General features: G+C 41.5%; 1 protein-coding gene across 1 annotated transcript in view; it reads right to left on the bottom strand.

Annotated features, from left to right (window-relative positions):
* CORIN (corin, serine peptidase) overlaps positions 1-25,816 on the bottom strand; it is a 279,991-nt gene that overhangs the window by 70,813 nt on the left and 183,362 nt on the right. Inside the window, exons 8-11 of the mRNA XM_029910685.1 lie at positions 24,674-24,784; positions 21,485-21,595; positions 17,701-17,706; positions 13,266-13,367 (exon numbers count right to left, since the gene is read on the bottom strand). Coding sequence (XP_029766545.1) covers positions 13,266-13,367; positions 17,701-17,706; positions 21,485-21,595; positions 24,674-24,784 — 330 coding nt within the window. The remainder of the gene's footprint in view (positions 1-13,265; positions 13,368-17,700; positions 17,707-21,484; positions 21,596-24,673; positions 24,785-25,816) is intronic.

The raw sequence follows: 25,816 nt of genomic DNA, 5'->3' as shown, positions 1-25,816 counted from the left end.
TTTACACATGTTTGCACTTTGCAGTTTTGTTTTGACTGTTTAAAATTTAAAAAAAAATGAAAACAGAGAATTTGTAGTTAGTGAAATAAAACAATTTCCTACTAGTGTAATTTTAACATTATAATTTTAACAAAAACACAATTACAAACAATTTGAGTTCAACTATACACTGTAATGAAAATCTTTAGTGTCTTCCAGTTTCTCATAAATTAAAAGAATTTATATGAACTGAATTTTTCTGGTTTTTATACTTGCGTAGTCTTTTAATAAGTCAGTGAAATCTAAATTTTTTGCAATAGTACTTTCAATTGAAATTAATGCCAGTCCTGACATACGATTTTGAGACATGGTGGACCTCAAATAATTTTTTAGTAATTTCAGTTTTGAGAAACTGCGCTCACCAGAAGCCACTGATCCTGGTAATGTTAAAAGAATGCGTAATGCTATAGCAGTGTTTGGAGTGAAAAAATCATTTCTTGCTATAAATTCTAATACTTTTAGAGGAGAAGTTTTAGGACATATTAGCTCAGATAAAGCTATTAATTCATCATACAATTCTACTGCATCAATGTCAGCAGCGTTATCAGTACTGAGCGCTAAATGTAGGTCTTGGCACTGCTTCATGAGGTCTTCTTTGGAAAACTGATTTTTAATATTTCCAATATCGTATAAAAATTCGAAAGTTTCACAATGACCATGCAACTGACAAAATCTTTCTTCAATGGAAGTTATAGCTACATCCAAAATACAATAGAAACATTCAACTTTAAAGCTTTCGTTTGGATCGAGAATAGGATCATCATGAGCCTCATAACAAAACTGTCTTGTTTTTTTTCCGAGGACGAATGAATGTTTGAGGTGCAAACGTTGGTTCAAAATCAAGATCCTCTGCTATTGTTGTTGCTTCTTTGACAGTTTCTTCAAATCCTTCATCTGAATGGTATTTTTTAAATATTCCAGTGTTTTATTCAAAATCATCTTTGCCTCGGATATGTCTATGGTTATGTTCTGCATACCTTTGCTGGTCAAATTAATTTGATTTAGAATATTGTGCCAAATAACCGTGCAACATGAAAATTGAAACTGCATCATTTTCTGAGCCAATGTTTCAGCTTCATGTCGAAATGAAGGATCATACGACAAGTCCTGGCTTATTTCGAATAGTGCATCGTAAATCTCTCCTGATGAAGATCGGAATGGTCTAATAGCTTCTATCCTGCTTTCAAATCTAGTTTGACTCAGAGGTTTAAGTGTGAGTTTTTGTTCAAGATGCTTCTTCAAGACTGCCCAACTGTGTGTGGAAGCACTAAAAAAGTTGTAAATTGCTTGCACTGTGGTAAAATATGAAACGGCATCTTTAGATGATTTGGCGGCATCACTGACAACCAGATTGAGTGAATGCGCATGGCAAGGAATGAAAAAAGCTCGATTGTTTAAATTCAATATTCTTTGCTGTACACCTGCATGTCGTCCTCGCATGTTTGAGCCGTTATCATACCCTTGGCCGCGCATATTTTCTAAAGATATTCCATTTATCTTTATCTAAAGTGTTCCAATCTCTGTAGAATTACATCTGTGAGGGCTTTCCCAGTAGTTTCATTCACTGGTATAAATTCTAGAAAGTGTTCACAAATTTTCACTTCTGCATTTTCCTCAATTTTCAGAAATCGTAAAACTATTGACATTTGCTCAGTTTTGCTCAGATCTTGAGTACAATCAACTATAATTGAGTAATATTTGGCATGTTTCAAATTCGATAAAATTTCATTACGCACTCCATTAGAAATTAATTCTATTATCTCATTTTGTGTATTTTTACCCAAATAATGGGTGTGAATCTCTCCATCTTTCACTCTTCATACATGCTCAGCCATAACATTATCAAATTTTGCCAATAACTCAACCAATTTTAAGAAATTTCCATTGTTATTCTCATATAAAATATCCGAGGATCCACAGAATGCGAGGCAGTGTTCGGCTAGGAAATTAATGATTGCCAGTAAACATTCCAACACTGCTTGCCAATGTAGAATTTCTGAATTTAGTTGACGTTACTGTACCGCATCGATTGTTGTACCGGCACGTAATCTGTTTGACAGCTCAATCCAATTTGTCAATGAGCGTAAATGATTTTTTGATGTTTCATGTTCTTTCAAATGCTGATGCAAATTTCGCCAGTCATTAAAACCTGCAGTTGCCAGAAAAATGTCCGAGTTACAGAACAGTTTGCAGCAAAAACAAAAAACTACATCTTTGGTCTGTGAATACACTAACCACGATCTATGAATTTGTTCCCCATTTTTCATTTTTTTCTTCATACTGGATGGCATAAATCGACGATTCGACTCATTAAATGGATATTCAAATGTAGGATCTAGTTTTGAAGGACCTTTTTGCACAATAATAATTCGCATTGTATCAGTAATTATTGTCGGCCATGTACTTGGATCCGATCCTATGTCAGTCTCTCCACCTTCCAATAATTGTTCTTCAGTTTTAGATTTGGATAACAGTTCTTCATTTCTGGACTCTTCAGCTGAAGTAGTAAATCTTTGGATGGATTGTGATTGTTCGTCTTTATCAGTTAGTGAAGATAATCTTTGGTCAGATTGTTGTTCATCTTTATCAGTTGATAAAGGTAATCTTTGGTTCGATCGGTCTTCATCAGTTGATGAATAATCACCTTCAATGCATTGCTTAGAGCTTTCTCCTTGATTGTCGACTTTTTTAAAATACTTTTTTGAAGTATGAGATAGTTTTTCTAATTCTTTTTGCCGTTTCTCTCTTTGTTGCCGGTAAGCAGCACCAGAAAGTCGTTTTTGTCCCGGCATTTTAGCCCTATAACCACTGGCACCGACGCGAAACGGAAATTAGCGTGAATGGCGCCGATAGGGCAGCACAGTACACACACGTAATCATGATTTAAGTGACAGTGTCACAACATGACATGATATTTTTCACGTCACACTCCTATTGCACTACTTTACGTAGGTAAGGCACTAGTCATTGAGGCGAGAGAGCTCCCCACGAGCTCGGATACACACTGGACCCAGCTCTGCTGGCGTTTTCCCAGCACTGAGGCCGCCCAGCTGGGAGCCCGAGGGGCACGCAATGGAGAGAGCGCTGTGGCTGGAGGAGCCAAGGAAGAGGTGCTGGGCTTGCTGGACAGATGCTGCCCCTCTCTGCCAGGTTGCTCGCCCCCTGCAGGGGGGGAGGCAGAAGGAGACTCCAGGCACCGGCACCCTGAGGCCACCCTGCTGGGAGCCCGAGGGGCATGCAATGGAGAGAGCTCTGGGGCTGGAGGAACCAAGGAAGAGGTGCTGGGCTTGCTGGGCAGATGCTGCCCCTCTCTGCCAGATCGGTCGCTGCCTGCAGGAGGGGAGGCAGAAGGAGACTCCAGGCACTGGAGTGCTGTGAGGGGCTGGGGAGGGAGGCAGCAGCCTCTGGGGCTCCAGCAGGCAGAAGCTCCCCAGGGGTCCTGGGGACCCTCCCGCCTGGCCCGACTCTTACCTTGCTGTGGATCTGGCCTGAGGTGGAGTCATCTCCAGTCACCGCCGCTCCCAGGGCCAGGGGTTGGATCCCAGCCCTGCTCCATCCTTGGGCTTCGCCTTGGCCCTGGCACGAGCTGGGCTCAGCCCAGGCTGCCGCTCCACTCCCCTCTCCCCTCCCCTGGCAGGAGGCGGTGCAGAGAGGAGGAGGAGGAGGAGACAGAGGTGGAGACAAGCCGAGGAGGAGCGGACCGCCCGGGCACCATGTTCCCCCATCCTCTGCAGTCGGAGCAGGGCCGCGCTACCGGCTCCCGCCTGAGGGGGGGGTGGCCGCTGCCCACAGGAGAGTGGCGCAAACAAGCAGAGATCCAGAACAGGATCCAGCCCAGGACGCTGCTTGAGGTGAGGCCCCAGCATTTTGCCGCCCCATACATTTTGCCGCCCTAGGCACCAGCTTGTTTAGCTGGTGCCTAGAGCCGCCCCTGGGTCCACTCCCCATCATTGATGAGGAGGTGTCAATACCAAAAGAGGAAAAATTGCTTTTATAGTGAGCCAGCCACTCCCAGTCCCTATTCAAGCCCAAATTAATGGTGTTAAATTTGCAAATGAATTGTAGCTCTGCAGTTTCTCTTTGAAGTCTGTTTTTGAAGTTTTTTTGTTGAAGGATGGCTACTTTTAAATCTGTTACTGAATGTCCAGGGAGATTGAAGTGTTCTCCTACTGGCTTTTGTATGTTACCATTCCTGATGTCTGATTTGTGTCCATTTATTCTTTTACGTAGAGACTGTCCAGTTTGGCCAATGTACATGGCAGAGGGGCATTGCTGGCACATAGAATCATAGAATATCAGGGTTGGAAGGGACCTCAGGAGATCATCTAGTCCAACCCCCTGCTCAAGGCAGGACCAATCCCCAACTAAATCATCCCAGCCAGGGCTTCGTCAAGCCTGACCTTAAAAACCTCTAAGGCCACATGATGGCATATATCACATTAGTAGATGTGCAGGTGAATGAGCTCCTGATGCTGTGGCTCATGTGGTTGGGTCCTCTGATTGTGTTGCTAGAGTAGATATGGGGACAGAGTAGGCAACAGGATTTGTTACAGGGATTTGTTCCTGGGTTAGTGTTTCTGTGGTGTGGTGTGTAATTGCTGGTGTGGTGGTAGTTGCTGGCTTTTATGCATTGAGATTTGGTATGAATTTGTGATTCTTCATTATGTAAGTCAGATACACTAATATAGGTTGCAAATGCAAATACATGTAAACTTTCTAAGAATTTATACAATATAAATTTAATCTAGGCTGCAGGAGAGACCAATTGTCTTCTCGACATACATGTGTAATTCCTATTAATATTAATAGGATTTCTACTCATGTTTGGAAGAAATAGAAATTAAAACTAGAAAAGATCAATTAGATCAGCATTTCTCAAACTGGGGTCCATGGTCCCCAGTGATCAACTCCTCCTCTTTCCTCCCTCAACTCCTCCCCTCCCTCCCAGTGCCTCCTGCATGCCAGGGAACAGCTGTTCCCAGTGTGCAGGAGGCACTAGGAAGGAGGGGGAGGAGCAGGGACAAGGTGCGCTCAGGGGAGGAGGCGGAAAGAATGGGGAAGAGGAAGGGCAGGGGTGGAGCAGGGGCGGGAAGAGGTGGGACGGGGTGGGCCTGGGGGAAGAGGTGGAGTGGGGTCAGGGCCTGGGGATGAGCAGGAAGGGTTTGGGGTCTGCCAAAAATTTTAAATCAAAATAGGGGTCCTTGGGTTGCTAAAGTTTGAGAACCACTGAATTAGATCATGCAGTCCATCACCTCGTTGTTCAGTTCAGTTTTACAGGACTCTATTAATCATAGTGGACTGATTTAAATCAAAGCAATTTAAATCGTCAATCAAGTTTAAATCAGCAAGCTGGAAACATTGATTTAAATCATCAATTTAAATATTGTTTTGCATTTGTGCCTTTTAGTTATTTTTAGGGCTGTTAATTAATCGCAGTTAACTCACACGATTAACTCAAAAAAATTAATCACAATTAAAAAATTAATAGCGATTAATGGCACCGTTAAACAATAAAATACCAACTGAAATTTATTAAATATTTTGGGATTTTTTCTACATTTTCAAATATATTGATTTCTGTTATAACACAGAATACAAAGTGTACAGTGCTCACTTTGTATTATTTTTATTAGAAATATTTGCACTGTAAAAATGATAAACAAAAGAAATAGGATTTTTCAATTCACCTCATACAAGTACTGTAGTGCAATCTCTTTATCATGAAAGTGTAACTTACAAATGTAGATTTTTTTTGTTACATAACTGCTCTCACAAACAAAAGAATGTAAAACTTTAGAGCCTACAAGTCCACTCAGTCTTACTTCTTGTTCAGCCAATCTCTAAGACAAACAAGTTTGTTTACATTTACAGGAGATGCTGCTGCCTGCTTCTTATTTACAATGTCACCTGAAAGTGAGAACACGCATTCGCATGGCACTTTTGTAGCGGTGTTGCAAAGTATTTATGTGCCAGATATGCTAAACATTGGTATGCCCCTTCATGCTTTGTCCACCATTCCAGAGGATATGCTTTCATGCTGATGATGCTCATTAAAAAATAATGTGTTAATTAAATTTGTGACTGAACTCCTTGGGGAAGAACTGTATGTCTTCAGCTATGTTTTACCTACATTCTACCATATATTTCATGTTATAGTAGTCTCAGATGATGACCCAGCACATGTTTGTTTTAAGAACACTTTCACTGCAGATTTGACAAAACACAAAGAAGATACCAATGTGAGATTTCTAAAAATAGCTACAGCACTTGACCCAAGGTTTAAGAATCAGAAGTGTTTTCCAAAATATGAGAGGGACGAGGTGTGGAACATGCTTTCAGAAGTCTTAAAATAGCAACACTCAGATGTGGAAACTACAGAACCACCAAAAAAAAGCATCTGCTGGTGGCATCTGACTCAGATGATGAAAATGAACATGCATCGGGCCGCTCTGCTTTGGATTGTTATCGAGCAGAACCCATCATCAGCATGGATGCGTGTCCTACAGAATGGTGGTTGAAGATGAAGAGACATATGAATCTTTAGTGCATCTGGCACGTAAATATCTTGCAACACCAGCTACAACAGTGCCATGCAAACGCCTATTCTCACTTTCAGGTGACACTGTAAACAAGAAGTGGGGAGCATTATCTCCTGCAAATTGTAACCAAGGTTGTTTGTCTGAGCAATTGGCTGAAGTAGGACTGAGTGGACTTGTAGGCTCTAAAGTTTTACATTCTTTTGTTTTTCAATGCAGTTATTTTTTGTACATAATTCTACATTTGTAAGTTCAACTTTCATGATAAAGAGATTGCATTACAGTACTTGTATGAAGTGAACTGAAAAATACCATTTTTGTTTTTTACAGTGCAGATATTTGTAATCAAAAATAAATATAAAGTGAGCACTATATACTTTGTATTCTGTGTTGTAACTGAAATCAATATATTTGAAAATGTAGAAAACATCCAAAAATATTTAAATAAATGGCATTCCATTATTGTTTAACAATGCGATTAATCGTGATTAATTTTTTTAATCGCTTGAGAGCCCTAGTTATTTTCCTAAAGAATGGTTGATTCTCATTGATTGGTAACCATTAAATCATGTTGACTTGCAACTAAATAGAACCTTTATACTAAATTTGGTACTTATTTTTGCTAACCAGGAAATATACTATCTATACAAATTTATTTCAATAAGTACATGACTTAATTTATATTTATTAAGTCTCTTAATTTCTATATTTTTTATTGTTAGAACAAGGGTTCTCAAACTTCATTGCACCGCGACCCCCTTCTGACAACAAAAATTACTGAAGGACCACAGGAGGGGGGACCAAAGTGTGAGCCCTCCCAAGCCCCGCTACTCAAGGGGCAGGGGGACAAAGTCAAAGCCCCACTGCCCCAGGCCGGGGACCCAAAGCTGAAGCCCAAGGGGCTTCAGCCCCAGGCAGGGGGCCTGTAAACTTAGTCCTGCCACCGAGGGCTAAAGCTCTCAGGCTTGGGCTTTGGCCCTGGACCCCAGCAAGTCTAAGCCAGACCTGGTGACCCCATTAAAATGGGGTCATGACCCACTTTGGGGTCCCAACCCACAGTTTGAGAACCGCTGATAGAAAATAGTGAATAATGCATTTCTAATTTATTAAATGATTAAAATTTTGCTTGTGATTTGTGTCATGCTCTTTGGATGGAAATTCAAATTCAATGACAAATGCTCAAAAGGAACATTTTATTTTAATTAAATAAAACTACCTTAAATATTCTGGATACACAAGAAAAAAATCAAAACATGTTTTGCATTTAAAACTAAAAAAATTATTAAACAAAGGAAGTATTATATATAGTTAGTGAACGACCTGAATATTTCTGGGAACTATGTCCTTCAGGATTTTGGAACTAGTAGATCTCTTCCTCTTACACCTACCTTTTAAGCATAGATTAGAAAAAGAAAACAAGCTTTCCTGTTCTTTCAACTCCCAGTTGGTTTCTTAGCTTTGACTGAACTAGACATTGAACTGAACTAATTGAATACACTGAAATGAAGAAAATATTCTCTCTGCACCTGCAGAAGAAGCTACTGCTGTCAAAAGTTGGTTTAGCATTTCTGCACACTTTGGTTTGAGGTGCTTACCCAGTGACTTCCACCAGTTCAGTGGCTTCACTTTCTTTAAAACATGGCAGCAAATATGTATTGTTATTATATGTTTCATTTATTTATTTATTTATTGAAAAGATTTTAATAGATTATAAACGTAGGCCTCAAAATAGGATGTTAATTTCAAATTTAATTTTAAATAGGTTTATTTTTTCAAAATAAAATTGGTTTTATTTTAAATTTAAAAAATCAGATTTTTTGAAATCATTGATTTTTATTCACCCTGCTAGTAATAGAACCATATTATTTCCTTCTGAAGTATATTCTATAGTTTAATAGGAAATAAACCCTTATCTCTAAGCACAAACTAATGAGCAAGGGACAAATAATAAAATCCCTCGCATTTGTCATCTTAAGCCAAAATCTTATAGAAATATCATAGAAATGCAGGGATGGGAGGGACCTCGGGAGGTCACCTAGTCTAGCCTCCAGCACCGAGGCAGGGCCAGGATAACTTTTAAAATATTTTTAAAATATACAATAAAAAATAATTTGCCTTATCCACTAACAAAATATTAGGCACAGATCTGAATAAAAGCATTAATTATATTAGATATGAGGATGTCTGATATGACAGTAACATCTCCATCAGCTCCCTTCGATACACTCTCAAAAGAAGCATCTAAGACAACTGTACTGTCATTAAAAAGATGCCATGGCTACATTACGATGTCAGCCTAAATGGATTGGAAATTATGATGACCTGAGGGCATTCAGTCCATACTGAATGCTTTGAAATGTAGCCCCTGCTCTCACTATTTTCCAAAGTTACTGGACAGACGTCAGTCATGTTTTACATGGGGATGATGCCTGCAACAGGTTATTCTTCAAAAATAAGTTTCTTTATGGTAAAACTGGTTAGAAATAAAGAAAAATACTTGATCAAAAATCATTTTTGCCCTCTTTAAAAATAAACCGATGTGCATATTCCAAAAATGTCTCATTGAGGCCAGCTACCTGTAGAATATGTTTCATCTTGATTAAATTTGAAATTGTCAGACTAGTAAACTCATAACCCAGAGTCTAAATCTAAAGCCCGAAACTCTTTCAGCAGTAGCATATGAAAGCTATAACATACTTCTTATGATCAAAGAACAGCTGGGAAACAAAGGCTCAAACTAATAATGTGCCTATTCTTAGGAAAACTATATCACTATAGCCAAATTCATCACAGCCCAAGTAAAAAGACCTTTTGCAGGAGGACCTTTGATTGAGGAGATGGTCATCCCTCAAAGTCGTGGAACACTGGCACTATTGCTACCAGCAGCAGCTGGAGAGAGCTGGGACAGACACTGCTGCAACAATGCTGCTGTGAGACAGCCCTTCTGATACCCCATACACCATTAAACATAAAACTAAGACAACTTATCAATCATGCCAGATGCTACAAAGTCATAGCTGGCTAACATTGCGGTATGCTCCAAGCAATTCTGAAATAATTAATAAGATCCTTGGGAATGACATTCCCAAATCCCCCAGGCTTTGTCCTACATGATCTGCCAAAGTCAATATACTCACTTCAGGGCTAATTCTGTGAAGTGCTGAACATCCTTAACTCCCATTGTCTTCAATTAAATTAAGGGCATTCAATATCTTGAATAATCAGACTGCATAGACTACACAAAATAGGTTAGGGAGGGAGTGGAAGGGGGTATAGTTAGCTACACTAAATCTAAGGTCTGATACCAATATGATATGGAAATCATTACCACCTTCCCTCTGAGACTGGTTCCCAAGCACAGCCAAAGTGGTAGCTAGTCAATAGCTCATTTACAACTGAAATAATTCCAACCTGAATTTATGAGCTAAATTCCAAATTTTCTTTCATACCTGTTCAACTTACTCCTCAAAATGATTTTGCATCCTCCCAGTAAACAAATCACTGGTGGCAATAAATCGAAACAGTGGATGTGATATACCTTGACTTTAGCAAAGCTTTTGATACGGTCTCCCACAGTATTCTTGTCAGCAAGTTAAAGAAGTATGGGCTGGATGAATGAACTATAAGGTGGATAGAAAGCTGGCTAGACCATCAGGCTCAATGGGTAGTGATCAATGGCTCCATGTCTAGTTGGCAGCTGGTATCAAGCGGATTGCCCCAAGGGTCGGTCCTGGGGCCAGTTTTGTTCAATATCTTCATTAATGATCTGGAGGATGGCGTGGATTGCACCCTCAGCAAGTTTGTAGATGACACTAAACTGGAAAGAGTGGTAGATACGCTGGAGGGTAGGGATAGGATACAGAGAGGCCTAGACAAATTAGAGGATTGGGCCAAAAGAAATCTGATGAGGTTCAACAAGGACAAGTGCAGAGTCCTGCATTTAGGACGGAAGAATCCCATGCACTGCTACAGACTAGGGACCGAGTGGCTAGGCAGCAGTTCTGCAGAAAAGGACCTAGAGGTTACAGTGGACGAGAAGCTGGATATGAGTCAACAGTGTGCCCTTGTTGCCAAGAAGGCTAATGGCATTTTGGGCTGTATAAGTAGGAGCATTGCCAGCAGATCGAGGGACGTGATCATTCCCCTCTATTCGGCATTGGTAAGACCTCATCTGGAGTACTGTGTCCAGTTTTGGGCCCCACACTACAAGAAGGATGTGGAAAAATTGGAAAGAGTCCAGCGGAGGGCAACAAAAATGATTAGCAGGCTAGAGCACATGACTTATGAGGAGATGCTGAGGGAACTGGGATTATTTAGTCTGCAGAAGAGAAGAATGAGGGGGGATTTGATAGCTGCTTTCAACTACCTGAAAGGAGGTTCCAAAGAGGATGGATCTAGACTGTTCTCAGTGGTAGCAGATGACAGAACAAGGAGTAATGGTCTCAAGATGCAGTGGAGGAGGTTTAGGTTGGATATTAGGAAAATCTTTTTCACTAGGAGGGTGGTGAAGCACTGGAATGGATTATCTAGGGAGGTGGTGGAATCTCCTTCCTTAGAGGTTTTTAAGGTCAGGCTTGACAAAACCTTGGCTGGGATGATTTAGTTGGGGATTAGTCCTGCTTTGAGCAGGGGGTTGTACTGGATGAACTCCTGAGGTCCCTTCCAACCCTGATATTCTATGATTCTATGAAAACTTCCGATGAACAATCCATTCCTAGAGGGCACGCTCTCCACACTCTTCTCCCTTTCTTTTCATCTTTCTCTAAAACTCCTCTTCAAACCATAGTACCCAATTGAACTCTTCTATATGCATGCCTCACTTGGCCTATTTTAACATCTGTGCAGAGTCAATCTTAATATTGTATTATCCTTATGTAACCCTTCTGCCCATCTAAGTTGGCAGCAACAAGGGCCGGGTTCTGTATCTAGGGGTTCCGTTTCAATAACACAATGCAAAACCGGCTCGAGCCCCCACCCAGTGACCTGGGACAATTACATACCACCCCCCTGGGTACCTCTAAGAGGCAATACTTCCCCTCTCGCAAGCACGGAGTCGGAGTGTAGCAGAAAATGTTTAATAACATGAGGTAAACGACATCAGCATAAAATGGGAAAAACACCACAAACAGGATTCATAACACAAACCATGAGCAAAACCCACCCCAGCAAATTGGGCTGTGTCCTTTCCCTTTGGTTCTTGAATCCAGCAACCCAAAAATCACCCAGAGTCCCCAAAGTCCAACAACCCCCAAAGTCTCTGTCCCTGGTCAGTGCAGCCCCAGAGTAAAAGGGGGGGGGCACGCAGGGTGTTAAGGGGCACCTTACGTGATCCGAGGCTGGCCAGCCGTCTGTTTCTCCGTGGGGGTTCCGCCGCAGCCTTTACCACGAGCCAGTCCACTTTCCTGCCATCCCACGAACTGCTCCGCTCTACAAGCCGCTCCGCTCCGCTCACCGACCTGTGAGCCGTTCCAGCCGTCCCCGCAAACAGCTCTGCTCACCGTTCCTTGGGCCACTCCAACTGGCCCGGCAAGGCTCCACGCCGCTCGCTGCTCCTCCAGTCATCCCCACAAATTGCTCCGCCAGCTGCTGAGCAGTATAGCTTCAGGCTCCCCCACTAGTTAACACAGCCTTAGTGATCTCAGCTCTTAATAACATCAGCTCTTTTGTGATTTCAGCTCTTAGCGATTTCAGCTCATAGTATAGTAGGGGAGCCCCAGTGCTGGTGCACCATTGGCCCAAAGTGAATTCAGCTCAGCAGCCTGTAACTAGACTCCTAAGGGAATCAAAGTTCACTCTGATATTCAACAGTGGAGAGAGGAGGCGGTGCAATTGGTGTTTCAAACCCTCAGAGGGGGCCCATACCATCAGGTACACATACCTGTCCCCATCCTCTCTCAATTCACTGGGTTTTGTAACCCATGCCCCTTGTCAAGCAAGTGCTACTTAGGTAATGGTGAAGGACTCACTCAGTCCTTCTGTCATACAACAGTTGCACTGGCCTTGATTCACAGAATCAGGGTAACAAAACTTTATTCTTCCTGCCCCAATAATAGAGAAACTGGGGATCCCACACCAGCCAAAGTAACCACTTTCAGTTGCTGTATTCCATGCCAGGCGAGTGGGTGTGCCTATGCAAACAAGATCAGCCCCTGGAGTTCTTTTCCACACTCGCCATAATTCACCACCAGATGTCAGGGTAGAGCTCATCCTGACTCTGCTTACACTTATGTTTGGCCACCTGTTAAGGTACATACTTGCGATATACTAGACTGTATTTTGTCTAGGGAGACCTATGTCGATTCACGAGTCATGCTCTATACTTTGTTTCCTTTGTGCACATTTTAGTGTTCTTTAACTTTATTTAAACAAATTGCAACAATGAACACCCACACAGCAGAACAAAACAAAGAAAATATGCTGAGGAAAAAAATTAGGGTCAAATGTCATAAAGATGTTAAAAAGTGCATGGCATCTTAGTCATGATTCAAGATAACAGATTTGTTTCTGGTTTGGCCTAACCAAGACCATTTCAACAACTTAACTGCTAGACTTGCAACCATTAGTAATCAAATTAAGCTGAAATGAAAAGATTCTTTCCTTCTGTACCACATCTTCATAAATTCAATTACAGTGAAAGCTCTGGAAATGTGTCCTGAGACAACGATGGCAGGAAATACATGCTCTACTTACTACAGTTTGTCTGGCGCATGTCGCAGAGAGAAGAGGTGCCACAAGAATCAGGGCAGGAAGCATCAATACATCTCTGGTCCCCTTCCTGACATAGTGTTTGATCTGAAGAAAAAACAATAAAAGCTTGTTATTATAATGATTTAGTAGAGGAATAAAAGTGACAGTGTAGTGGTCAGAAGATATAGTTACAGATTAACAGACACAAACTAAAAGTGTTCCCAAGTTCATTAGATGGTTCAGTAACAATCTGCTGTTAGACCACCAGAGTACTTGTCATTTTCAAGGTATTTTCTGTAGTGAGCATAGAGCCCCCAGTATTTCCACTACTACAGCTGGACACCGGTGTTTAAAACATTTCTAAGGTGGAAAAAAACACATTGGTGTTTAACATAATTTCTCCTTTTTCTTTTCTTATCCCCAGGTTTAAATTAATACGTGAGAAAATTTATATCTCAGATTCTGGGCTGTACATGAGGAGTGCTTTCAGCCTGTCACATGGCTATTTGGGGACGAGTATAAGAGGAATAAGAAGCTGGGTCAAAGGGGAATGGTATGTCCTCTTGCCTCCTGGCTGGTTAAAGCAGGGAAAGCCCGTGGGAATTATACCTCTGTATTTTTGAACTGATTTGCTTTTTGTTTTGTAGACAATAAAACAAAGGGCCTTAAAAGACTAATGCCTAAAGCTTTGTTTTCCTTCCTTGGCTGGTGAAGCTGCCCACCAGCCTATAGAGCAGTGGTTCTCAACTTGTGACCTGGGGTCGTTTGTGGCCCAATCAGCTCACAACTGTGGCCTATCTGACATTCTCAGGGCCATACAGGTAGTATATATATTTTATGGATGTGGCCCATATAACACATAGAAAGCAGCATATGCAGCCCACAATGGTAAATAGGTTGGGAACCACTGCTATAGAGGGATATACAATAGCCAAATGCAGCAAAGCTTACGCCTCACCAGAGAGCTTCCGTGTTTGAAACTTTGGCCCATCCACATTTCCTCTCACAGAATACTATCCCTACTGCTCTACTATCTCTATTACTAGCTATGTGCTGTATGACTCTGAGTCCTCCCCACACAACTAAAATCTTTGCTTAAGGGTACAGCCAAGGCTGGCATTTAAAGTCACCTCCTTTATGTGACTTTGGCTGTTTTGTAAAGTTATCTCAATTAACTGCTCTTGAACACAAAGACTCAAAAGTGTATAATGTTATCAGTCAGTCAAGTTTAAAATCATATTATTACAGTTGTCATTTGTACTGCAGTAGTGTCCATGGGCACCAGAGACTGTGCAGGCACACAATAGAGACAAGACCCTGTCACCAAAGAGCTCACAATCTAATTTATGCAGCTTAACACTGAGCTAGGTGTATCAAGAGTATCTTTTCACTCTTTTGGTGACTTCACTTCATCTGAGGTATGGCAGAGGATGTATGTTTTACATCTTTACCACATTTGCTACAGTACAATATGGTATGCACATACAGGAACTAATAGATTTTTGGTCTTTTTATTTTACAAGAGCACTTGATCCTAAAATGAAATTCATAGGATAGGAAAAAATCTTTACAGACTTCCAAAATTGTCACAAATCTGGGCATTAAAACATATTTTTAAAGTCTTGCCACCACCACGCCTCAGCTACCTCCTACCAATCTCCCAAAGGGAGGTCCCTTCTCAAGTCCTTGGTATGCTACCATCTGTGGGTACAGTACAGATTCTTTCTAATCATAATACAGTCCACACTGAATTCCTATAAACACAGTCTGTCATGTCTTTAGAAAGCATCATAGACTCAGTTGTGATTACTTCCATATTGGATTTCTATTTTCACAGAATGAGACAGCATTAAGGTCATAATTACATTTCCTTAAGGTATGTAAAGAAGGTATATTTTCTCATTCAGCAATATGGTAAGCCAATATTCATTTGAGGATTATATGGATGAAGTAGCAAGTTACTAACTGCTCTCCTTCTCATATCTATTCTGATGATATCACAAGTGTGCTACTACTGCTCAACTGTTTTTTGAAGCCAAACCAACATCCTAAATCATTTAAGAACTTCTCTGCCTCTCTTAGATGCATCCACACTCCTTTAATTGTGAAAAGATGAAAGAATGGTTACTTACCCTTCAGTAACTGTGGTTCTTCAAGATGCTGTAGTCAGTATGGATCCCACTCTAAATGTACGTGTACCTCATGTGCGCAAGCTCAGAATATTTTTAATAGTAATGTCTGTCAAGGAGCGGAGGTGGAGTACCCCTGGGGAAAAGCAAAAGTCAGCGCTTATGGGCAGGAAGTCATGTGATCCATACTGACTACATCTTGAAGAACCAAGAAGGTCTGGTGTAATAATCGTTCTTTCTTTGAGTACATGTCACTGTGGATTCCACTGTAGGTGACTGGCAAGCAGTATCTTCTTCAGGTTGGTGAACATGAGGAGTATCAACATCATCAGTCAAATAGAGATTGGAGTACAGTCTCCCAAACTTATCATCTGCTCTAGCAGCCAAGTCCAGTGCATAATGCTTGACAAATGTGAGCAGTTTACTTCACGAGCAGCCCTGAAGAGTCTGGATACTGGCATGTTGCAGAGACATGCTGACGATGCAGCTTGAGCTCTGATAAAATAAGCCCTAACTGTCAGAAGGGCATCAGCCAGTTGGCAGCACAGTGAGATACAATGTGTTATCCATTTTGAAAGTCTTTAGGATGAAATGGCTTACCCTTTGGAGCAGCCAGCCATAGTCACAAACTGATGTAAGGATTGTTTGAATAATTTGGTCCTGTCAGCATTGTATTGGAGTGTTCTGCATACGTCCAAGGTATGGAGCTTCTTCTCCCCTGGGATGGAATGTGGCTTTGGGAAAAACACAGGTATGTTGATGGAATTCTGAAACCATCTTGGGGAGGAATTTTGCATGAAGTTTCAGGACCATCTTATTGCTCTGAAATGAGGTGCATGTAGGTTCTGCCATGAGCCCCTGGAGTTCACTGGCTGAAGTGATGGCAACTAGGAATACCGTTTTGAGAGGAAGATGGTGGATGGAACACTCCGAGAGGGACTCGAAGGGAGGCTCCATAAGTTTGTGAAGGACAGCACTGAACTCCCACACTGGAGCAGAGTCTCTAACCAGTGGGTAGGCATGCATAAGGCCATTAAGAAATTTGGATGCCATCAGATGGGAGAAGATCAAAAATGACTATCAGTGGATGATATGCTGATATTGCAGCCAAATGAACCTTAACTCAACTGAATGAAAGTCCAGAGTGTTTTATTTCCAACAAGTAGTCCAGAATCTTTGGTATCAGATCCTGCATCAGGTGTAAGCCATGTTGGGCCATCCATATAGAGAATCTTTTCCATTTAGAGGAGTAAGTTTTCCTTGTGGATAGTGTCCTACTCCATGACCGTATTCCCTAAACATATGAGGAATAGTCCCTTTCCGTGATGCTCATCCAGTCAACATCCAGACCATCAGCTGCCAAACTTTGGGTGTAGATGGAATATTGAACCCTGATCTTGAGACAAGAGGTCTAGCCAATCCAGGAACCTGATTAGGGGTTGTGCAGACATCTGCATCAAATTCATCAGTCAGCACAGTCTCAGCCATAGAGAATGGGGTGAATCTTGCCTGGTCTCATCTGGCTTTGGCAATCACCCTGGGGATTAGTGTGATCAGTGGGAAGGTGTAAAGAAAGCCCTGATTCCATTGCAGAAGGAAGGCATCCAGCAAAGATCGCTGGTTCATGCCTCCTCTGGAATAGAAGTTTGGGTACTTGGTGGCAAACACCAGTTTCCTCACTGGTGGAATATTGAGTTGATGATGGATTCATCAGTGACCACTCATGGTTGGTAACAGATTGCTTGATGAGGAGGTCTGCCAGGTCACTGTTGTCTCCCAGAAGTTGCAGCTCTGTTGGATTTATGCTGCATGGGGAGCACCAGTTTGATAACATGATCACTAACTTGTGGGGGCTGGGGGAGCAGGGAGACAGGGAGCAGGCACCCCCTTGTTCGTTTAGATAGTATATTGTGGATGTATTGTCTGTCAGTATCTGCACTATTCAGTGTCACAGGACCAGGAGGAATGCCAGACATACCAGCCTGATGGTTCTGAGCTCTAAGATGTTTATCATAGTTTCATTTCTTCCAAGAACCAAACCCCTTGTATTTGCAGATTATCCTTGTGGACTTCCCAACCTTTACCAGATGGGTCCATGACTATTGGTCTGAATGGTGAAAGAGTCACAATGGCACCCCTTTCTGAATGGTGTCAGGAAGCAATCACCAGGTCAATGTCATAAGTGTGTGGAATGGAACTACAATAACTTGCTCATCTGATGCGTTGCAGGAAAGTACACTGAGCTGAGACAGAACTGTAGGGATCCCAGGTGAAGGCTGGCAAAGTGTGTCGTGTATGTACCTGCGGACATATGCCTAATAATTCTGGGGTATAAATGCCCAAGGATCTGAATGTTGCCTCATCTTTTTGTACACTAAATAAATCTATGCCATCAAAAGGTAAGTCCTCAATTGTCACCTGGACCACCCTTGGTATTCCAGATGCCCAGCACATTGTGATTGTCACGGCCATAAAACGGACAGTTGTACAGGATTCATCCATTACCATTTGTAGCACTGCCTTGGTTATCATCTACCCCTCCTTGACTGTGTCTTTTACTTTTTCCCTCTATTTCTATGGGAGGCAAGACAGAAATGGGTCACCCTTTCCCACATCAAAAAACTGTTTTTCATGAACAGTGCTTGACAATTCACTATGTGGAATTGGAGGGCTGCCTAAGAATAGACTTTCTGGACAAAAGTATACAGCTTTTTGGTGTCCTGGTCTTGATGCCCTTGGTGGATCTGGTCTTCTCCTACACTACAGAGATGATGAGCAATCCCAGCATCAAATGGGCATAAAAATGCTAAAAGTCCTTAGGTGGGACCTAGTAGTGTTTTTCCACCTGCTTCGAGGTTGGGGGGAGTAAGACCAGGTGTGCCACAGATACTTTGCTGGATCCAGAGAACCTTCAAAATACAAAGTACAGACTGAGGCAGTGTGGTCTGTCTGGGTCAGTAGAGGGAGACAAAGTTATAGGACTAGCATGAGCTACTGAAAGCTTGCCAAAGGCAGACTGGTGTGGGGGTACCAAAAGTTTAAACAAGATGTAGATAAGTATTTGAATGTGTGAAAGTTTAGCTGAACAGGCCCATGTCTACAAATCCTCTGATTCTCCCATTACCATTCTGAAATGGGGTATATGGAGACTATACTTTTATTTTAAAAGATCAGATGGTCAACTAGCACGTGGGCATGCCATGTCTTCCTGCAGGCTTGGTTAATTTCTGAACTGAACGCGCTCATTAACATTAAAAGTATAGGAATTTACTCTTTCAATTGTCTTAGAGAGACTTTCAGTGTGTCGCTCCAGCCCCCACTAACATAATATTTGGCTTCACTGTAAACTGATTCTGCACATGTGTGTACGACACAAGAATCCGCACAATTTGGGAGTTTCTTAAGCACATATTTGGTAGTATTACATGGGTTAGAGAGAAATTTCAATTATAAGGCCATTTTCTCACTATTTAAAAAAATTAGCATGGGGGGGGAGTTTTCATGTTTGGGCTCTGCCTGGAATTGAGTTTTTGAAGAAAATTTGAGAAAATCCCTTAATCTAGTTTGGATTTGGTAAAACAGCCTATTCTCATGCTTTAGAATTCCAGTCATATTTCCTCAGACAGAGCTACAGCAGAAAAGACTGAAGTTAGAAAGCTAAAGCTGGGCATGGTCCTAAGTGAGGACAAAAGTCATTGCAAGGATTGTTTTGGCAAAGCTATGACTCCTTGAAAACTGTTTACTGAGCATACAAGACAGATGCACACAGTTCCCCTATGCAAAGCTAGTTCAAAGAAGGGATCAAAGAATCTACAAATTCTCTTGGCTTTGATAGCAAAGTTTGTAAGTTATGTAAAGTGACATTATAACAAAAGAATTTACAAGCTCGGATAGCAGAGACAGCAGAATATGTGAAGCAGACAGTCTAAGGGCTGGTCCACACTAACCCCCCACTTCAAACTAAGATACGCAACTTCAGCTACGTTATTCACATAGCTGAAGTCGAACTATCTTAGTTCAAACTTACCGCGGGTCCACACGCGGCAGGCAGGCTCCCCCGTCGACTCCCCGTACTCCTCTCGCGGAGCAGGAGTACCGGCGTCGACGGCGAGCACTTCTGGGATCGATCCGGCATCGATTTATCGCGTCTAGACAAGACGCGATAAATCGATCCCAGAAGATCGATTGCTTACCGCCAGACCCGGAGGTAAGTATAGACGTACCCTGAGTAGGTCTCAGCTGCACCCTTAGGAAAAGCACAGGAAAGTCCTCTGGCTTTACAAAGTGCAGCTTATTTCTCTTCGTACAACAGCCAGTGTCTGGAGTATGGTGGAGCTGAGGCATGGCCCAACCTGTTCTGTATGCCCTGGGGCAGTAGGGAAGGGGTGGTCCCTGAACTCCCAAATGTATGGACAGGAATTCTGCCTGGCCCTTATGTGGACTGTGCAATGGGCAGAATAGCAATCTCCAGAGTATGCACCCTGATAAGAACCAGGCAGAACTTCAGTCCTAAGTGAATTTAGAGAGATGTTTTCCCAGTGGGAAAACTTTACAAGGTTGTCTAAATGAATGTCCCTGCTCTATAGCAGATTGCTAAAAGTGTTTAATAGCATTTTGCTAAATATTTAGGGATAATGAACAGAAGAGGAAATTTTCTTATAATTTAAAGGCATTGCAGCTAAAGTGTTTAGATGGGAACACTTTAAGCTGTAAGCATATACTCAGATCATTGACTGTATAATAATGGCCCCTTCTCACTCTTGATCTGCTCCTTGTATCTTTGAGACATATCTGGTCACTTTACTGACAGAAACAAAATTTTATTATTCTTAGTTCCACAGTGGCAAGAAAAACAATGAGTGAGAGAGAGAGAGAGTGAGAGAGAGAGAGACAGACAGACAGACATGCACCTGGATTCTATTGTGCCTCATGCATCAATGTGTCAGCTAAATCATCTTGTACTGGTGATGAATAATTTAGGAGGCAGAAAGTAAGGTGGATGTGACAAGGCTACTTCGGAAAGGCATCTTACAGAGGCTGCTAGAAACAGTACTATAGTTTCTAGCATATTCCACTCTCCTTTCCCCTCTATCTTGCAACCTCTAACAGGAGAAGTAGAGGGACCTGGAAAGTACAGTATAAGGCTGGGGATGCAGAGAATGACAACAACAAAAACAGACACCAGAGAAGGGGAAATATGAAGGAGAGGAAATTGAGCCTTGATTGGGGTTGCACAGATATAACTGAGGGCAACATTTGGCTCTGGGTTTTACATCTTCATATGACAGAAATGTAAAAACTATCCTGCTGTAGCTTTCACCAATGCAAGTTGTAAGATCTAACAATCTTGGTAGAGGAGAATGAGTTGAAATTTCTCCGCTTTACTTCTTCATTTATTCTTTAGATGAGATGACTTAAAATAGCAATGGGAAGGGCCAGAGAACTTAATGGAGGAGGGAAAGGAACAGAAGAGTTGAAAAAGGCACCAGATGACCCCAGAGGAGAGTGGACTTATATGAAAGGATTTCCTTTTTTCCAAAGTGTGTCAGTTCTGTGTTCTGCCATTATTGCCAGTTGTGAGGATTTACAACATGCCTGTTTTTTCCCTTAGTGAGCTTCCTACATTTAACCAGTAATTCAACAATGAGAACACCTTCTTTCTCTAATTCTCTGTTTTCAATCAGGAAAGTCTTTCCCCAGGACGTTCCTTGCCAACTGGCAATAACCACTAATGATATGTAAATGCCATTGTGCCATCCTAACCTCAGGGAAACGCTTAACAGTTGGGTTTATTGAAATACAGAGAATACTAGTATTTTTTTTAAAACTGATTAGTTATAAAACCAAATTCTAGAATGGCATTTCCATCTCTCTTTGCTTACCCTCAGGGTAGATTCTTCAGGAGTGGTTAAGAAAAAGTTCTGACTGTAATGTGGAGGGGCGAGGGGTGGGGGGGCACTTCTTGTGTGCCAGTTGGGGGACAGACATCCTTATGTTCTTATTTCCCACAAGGAAGTTCCAGTACAGAGGGGTCATTGGGGATTGGTTGACTTACTGCAAAGAGAATGAAACACAGCATACCCTTATTTTCACTGCAATTATCTTCATCACTTCCATCTTTACAGTCATTATCCCCATCACACTGGAAAGCACTGGGAATGCACTGTCCATTTCTGCACTCCACCAGACCCTGACTGTAACATGCTGGGGAAACAAGAACACATTCCAATCATCCTACATGTCTACAGGTCTCTCATTTCTTTTAAACATATTTTTTGAAAAAATCATTATTGGAGGGGCTGGCAGCAACGCTTAGAAAGGTAGCTGAACACTTACCATTATAAAGACCCTGTTTTCAGCTGCTTATAACTTTTTCAAATTTTAACCATTTGGGCTGAAATTTTCCTTATCAGGTGTCTGGCTCAGGCTAAATTCTTCTGGAAAATTTCAGCCAAATGGTTTGGCTTTTTCTAAGAATGAGGCTAAGGAAAAATAATTTTTTTTGCCCATGTTAAAAAATTGTTCAAAAATCTTCAGTGCCTGCATTCTTTGGAGCAGGTACTTGAAATTTGGCAGGGGGTGGGCTTTAGTTGTCTCTGAGCAAAAACATCCACATTTTGCCAAATGATAAGACTTGGGGGGGGGGGGGAAACAGTTTACACATGATCAATAGATTTTTGCAGATAAATTTTTGGAAGATTCTGTCTGCTCTGGGCTTTTCCTCAGCAGAACTTTCCATGTAATATCAGCTGTGGGATGATGACAGCTCTGCCTGGTCCAGTCTGGGTAGCTGAACGGAGAGCCTATCTCTCCTGTGTGCTCAATGGGTATGGCTACACAGGGATAAAAAACCCACAGCTGGCCCAGGCCAGCTGACTTGGGCTCAGGGGACTCAGGCTCTGGGCTGAAAAATTACTATGTCCCTACTCCAAAATGCTTACAATTTAAGAAGGACAGTTGCAGTATTCCAATTGAAATGATAATGAGCCAGAAGGAAACTACAATACATTCTGACAATCAGAAGGAAAGGTTAAGAACATAAGAACAGCCATACTGGATCAGATCAATGATCCACCTAATTCAGTATCCTGTCTTCCAACAGTGGCCAATGCCAGGTGCTTCAGAAGGATTGAACAGAACATGTAATCATCAAATGATCCATCCCCGTCACCCATTCCCAGCTTTTGGCAAACAGAGGCCTGGGACACTTCAGAACATGGTTTTGCATCCCTGCCAATCCCGACTAATGGTCATTGATGGAGATATCCTCCATGAACTTATCTAGCTCTTTTTTGAACCTGGTTATAGTCTTGGCCTTTATCACATCCTCTGGCAAAGAGTTGCACAGGTTGACTGTGTATTGTGTGAAGAAATACTTCCTTTTGTTTGTTTTAAACCTGCTGCCTATTAATTTCATGTGGTGACCCTTAGTTCTTGTGTTATAAGAAGGAGTAAATAACATTTCCTTATTTACTTTCTCCACACCAGTCATAATTTCATAGACCTCTATCATATCCCCACTTAGTTGTCTCTTTTCCAAGCTGAAGAGTCCTGGTCTTATTAATCTCTCCTCATATGGAAGCTATTCCATAACCCTAATCATTTTTGTTGCCCTTTCCTGTACCTTTTCCAATTCCAATATATCTTTTTTGACATGGAATGACAAGATCTGCATGCAGTATTCAAGATGTGGGGATACCATATAGAGGCAATATGAAATTTTCTGTCTTATTATATATCACTTTCCTAATGATTCTCAACATTGCTTTAGCTTTTTTGACTGCCACTACACACTAAGTGGAAGTTTTCAGATAACTATGCACAATCATAGAAGATTAGGGTTGGAAGAGACCTCAGGACGTCATCTAGTCCAACCCCCTGCTCAAAGCAGGACCAACACCAACTAAATCATCCCAGCCAGGGCTTTGTCAAGCTGGGCCTTAAAAACCTCTAAGGATGGAGATTCCACCACCTCCCTAGGTAACCCATTCCAGTGCTTCACCACCCTCCTAGTGAAATAGTTTTTCTTAATATCCAACCTAGACCTCCCCCACTGCAACTTCAGACCATTGCTTCTTGTTCTATCATCTGCCACCACTGAGAACAGCATAGGTCCATCCTCTTTGGAACCCCCTTCCAGGTAGTTGAAGGCTGCTATCAAATCCCCCCTCACTCTTCTCTTCTGCAGACTAAATAATCCCAGTTCCCTCAGCCTCTTCTCATAAATCATGTGCCCCAGCCCCGTAATCATTTTTGTTTCCCTCTGCTGGATTCTCCCCAATTTGTCCACATCCTTTCTGTAGTGGAGGGCCCAAAACTGGATGCAGTACTCTAGATGTGGCCTCAGCAGTGCCGAACAGACTCCAAGATCTCTTTCTTTAGGGGTAACAGCTAATTTAGACCCAAGCATTTTATATGTATAGTTGGGATTATGTTTTCCAGTGTGCAGTATTTTGCATTTATCAATATTGAATTTAATTTGCCATTTTGTTGCCCAGTCACCCAGTTTTGTGAGATCCCTTTGTAACTCTTTGCAGTCTGCTTTGGACTTGACTATCTTGAGTAGTTTTGTAATTGCAAATTTGTAACTGCAACTTTTGCCACCTCACTGTTTACCCCTTTTTCCAGATTATTTATGAATATGTTGAACAGTACTGGTCCCTGTACAGCCCCCTGGGGGACACCACTATTTACCTCTCTCCATTGTGAAAACTGACCATTTATTCCTACCCTTTGTTTCCTATCTTTTAACCAGTTACTGATCCAAGAGAGGCCCTTCCCTCTTATCCCATGACAGCTTACTTTGCTTAAGAGCTTCTGGTGAGGGATCTTGTCAAAGGCTTTCTGAAAATCTAAGTACACTACATCCACTGGATCACCCTTGTCCACAAGCCCCCCTCAAAGAATTCTAGTAGACTGGTGAGGCATGATTTCCCTTTACAAAAATCATGTTGACTCTTCCACAACAAATTGTGTTCTGTGTGTCTGATAATTCTGTTCTTTACTATAGTTTCAACCAATTTGCCTGGTACTGAAGTTAGGCTTACTGTCCTGTAATTGCCAGGATCACCTCTGGAGCCCATTTTTAAACACTGGCATCACATTAGCTAAACTATAGTTTAACTATGTTTGCCACAGTATGTTACCTGCAAGGACATTTACCACTTACTAAGCTATATGAAATCAAATTACCTTAAATTCTTGTCTTTCTAGCAATATTCCATCCTTAACATTTTGTTAAAACAATACTGATATGGAGACTAAAGAAATTAGGTAACTTACAGCAATTGACTTCATCTGACTTGTCTATACAATCATGGTCACCATCACATACCCAGTCTACCGTTATACATCTTCCATCTCCACATCGATGTTGCTTCAATGGATTGCAATCTGATGAAAAATTAGGAGAGAAAAGAAAGAGAAAAAAATTAATACCAATTGTGTAATTCCTATTTCTCTGCTTGACAATTCCATGCTCTGAAAAGGTCATTATCATTACAACTTTGGCAATTTAGTGTTAGATTAACTACAGTACACAAGGTTACCATACCTGCAGTATTACTTAAACTATTTTATACTTATAGTAAATGCCTTAAACAAGGCAAAAACTGATGTAAAGTGAGGTCAGAATGCTGAGAGAGATGGAGCTTGCACCAGCTCTCTAGTCACTATTAGCACTAATTAGGTTCCTAGAGAAGGCCTAATTGGTCAGAGATGGGCCTGATTACTAGGCAGGGGTTAGGAAGTTGTAACCTGAAGAATTATTACACTTATAAGATTATGTATTGGGGAGCAACATGCACTTGTTACAGATAACTGGTTCTTTTCCTAGGCAGGTAATTAGAGTTAATTGAGAAGATGGTTATTTGGTGAAACACACAGAAACTTTATTTAATACAGACAAGTATAACTGACATAGTAGGAAAGGATAAATATACATAAATATAAGGATAAGATAAGTGCAGTAAAGTGGTTTCCCAGATTGTTCATACTTACAATCTTGCATGGTGCATATTCACAATTTATGGAGACCATTGAAAACCAAGATAGAAGGGAAAGTAAGTGGAGCCCATCAGAAGGGAGGTCCTGATTCAGATTACACCATCTCGGGGACGCAACAAACCCAAAGAAACGGGAACTGGGTGTAATATTTTATACCATTCCTTATGGTAAGAGTATGGATATATACCATATTTGATCCTTTACCCTAATTATTATAAGGTCAATAGCTGCCCCATCCACATGTGGCCTTTAGGGTGTCCGTAATTAAGCATCAAACATTAATATTAATGATTTATATACTTATTTCTTAATAATTCCTATATGTAAATGAGGTCTAATTGCGCACATACTCCATAGCAACCTCATTACCAAAGCCCCCTGTGATGGGATTCCTGGGGTGAAACCTGGACTATGGGACCG

The sequence above is a fragment of the Terrapene carolina genome, unplaced genomic scaffold, assembly GCF_002925995.2.
Source record: "Terrapene carolina triunguis isolate 2854851 unplaced genomic scaffold, T_m_triunguis-2.0 Scaffold66, whole genome shotgun sequence".
Classification (NCBI taxonomy): Eukaryota; Metazoa; Chordata; order Testudines; family Emydidae; genus Terrapene; species Terrapene triunguis.
The sequence above is the reverse complement of the archived record's forward strand: the minus strand, read 5'-3'. Positions and strand labels throughout refer to the sequence as shown.